The sequence below is a fragment of the Mastomys coucha genome, unplaced genomic scaffold (genome assembly GCF_008632895.1).
Source record: "Mastomys coucha isolate ucsf_1 unplaced genomic scaffold, UCSF_Mcou_1 pScaffold21, whole genome shotgun sequence".
Lineage (NCBI taxonomy): Eukaryota > Metazoa > Chordata > Mammalia > Rodentia > Muridae > Mastomys > Mastomys coucha.
The window spans coordinates 92,327,322-92,328,342 of record NW_022196904.1 but is presented as its reverse complement, the minus strand read 5'-3'; the positions used below and the strand labels follow the sequence as shown (position 1 = coordinate 92,328,342).

The 1,021-nt window shown below is 46.0% G+C and overlaps 1 protein-coding gene across 1 annotated transcript in view; it reads left to right on the top strand.

The window, feature by feature from the left end:
- Positions 1-1,021, top strand: part of LOC116101315 (olfactory receptor 51E1-like) — a 78,872-nt gene that overhangs the window by 50,661 nt on the left and 27,190 nt on the right. Inside the window, exon 2 of the mRNA XM_031384909.1 lies at positions 741-1,015. Within this exon, the coding sequence (XP_031240769.1) occupies positions 741-1,015 (275 nt within the window). The remainder of the gene's footprint in view (positions 1-740; positions 1,016-1,021) is intronic.

Below are 1,021 nucleotides of genomic sequence, written 5' to 3'. Positions count from 1 at the left end.
CTAATGAGTATAGTACAGACTTGAAACCAATGTACTTCTAGCACATTTCTAAAGACATATGCCAAATTGTAATTTAAGAACTAAATATCTTTGAATGGTCCTTTATCGTGTCTTATTATGGACAAAGACTTTCTCCTAACAATGAACATATTCATCTTTTTAAAGGTGTCATTAATTATGAACTTGAAGATATGCTGTGATAAAGTAGAAGATCATGGATGTGGTAGAAACATTTTGAAGAGTCCTTGTAAGATACCACTTCTCAGAAGCTCTGACACAGAAACAGACTCTCTAGGCTTGGATCCTGTGGTTACAGTTGATCTTGGAACCCTCCACTACAGTTGCCATGTCCTACTCCAACCATTCCAGTGCCTCATTCTTTCTGACTGGTCTCCCTGACCTTGAGGTTGTGTACCTCTGGCTCTCCATTCCTCTGTGCACTATGTACATTGCCTCTCTGGCAGGGAATGGCTTGATCCTGTGGGTTGTAAAGTCTGAGCCCTCCCTACACCAGCCTATGTACTACTTTCTATCTATGCTCGCAGTTACTGACCTTGGCCTATCTGCCTCTACACTGCCTACCATGCTCATGATCTACATGGTGGGTGTCAGTGAGGTGGCATTAGACATGTGCCTTGCCCAGCTCTTCTTCATCCATACTTTCTCCATCATGGAGTCATCTGTGCTGCTGACTATGGCCTTTGACCGTGTTGTGGCCATCAGCAGTCCCCTACACTATGCTACCATCCTCACCAACCCTCGGGTTGCCAGTTTGGGCCTGGCCATTTTGGTGCGAAGCATTGGTCTCCACATCCCTGCTCCCATCATGCTGAAGAAGTTACCTTACTGCCAGAAGCGGCATCTTTCTCACTCTTACTGTCTGCACCCAGATGTTATGAAACTGGCCTGTACTGACACTCGCATCAACAGTGCCTATGGCCTCTTTGTGGTTCTCTCCACCCTGGGTGTGGACTCTGTGCTCATCGTTCTATCCTATGGGCTGATCCTCTACACAGTGCTG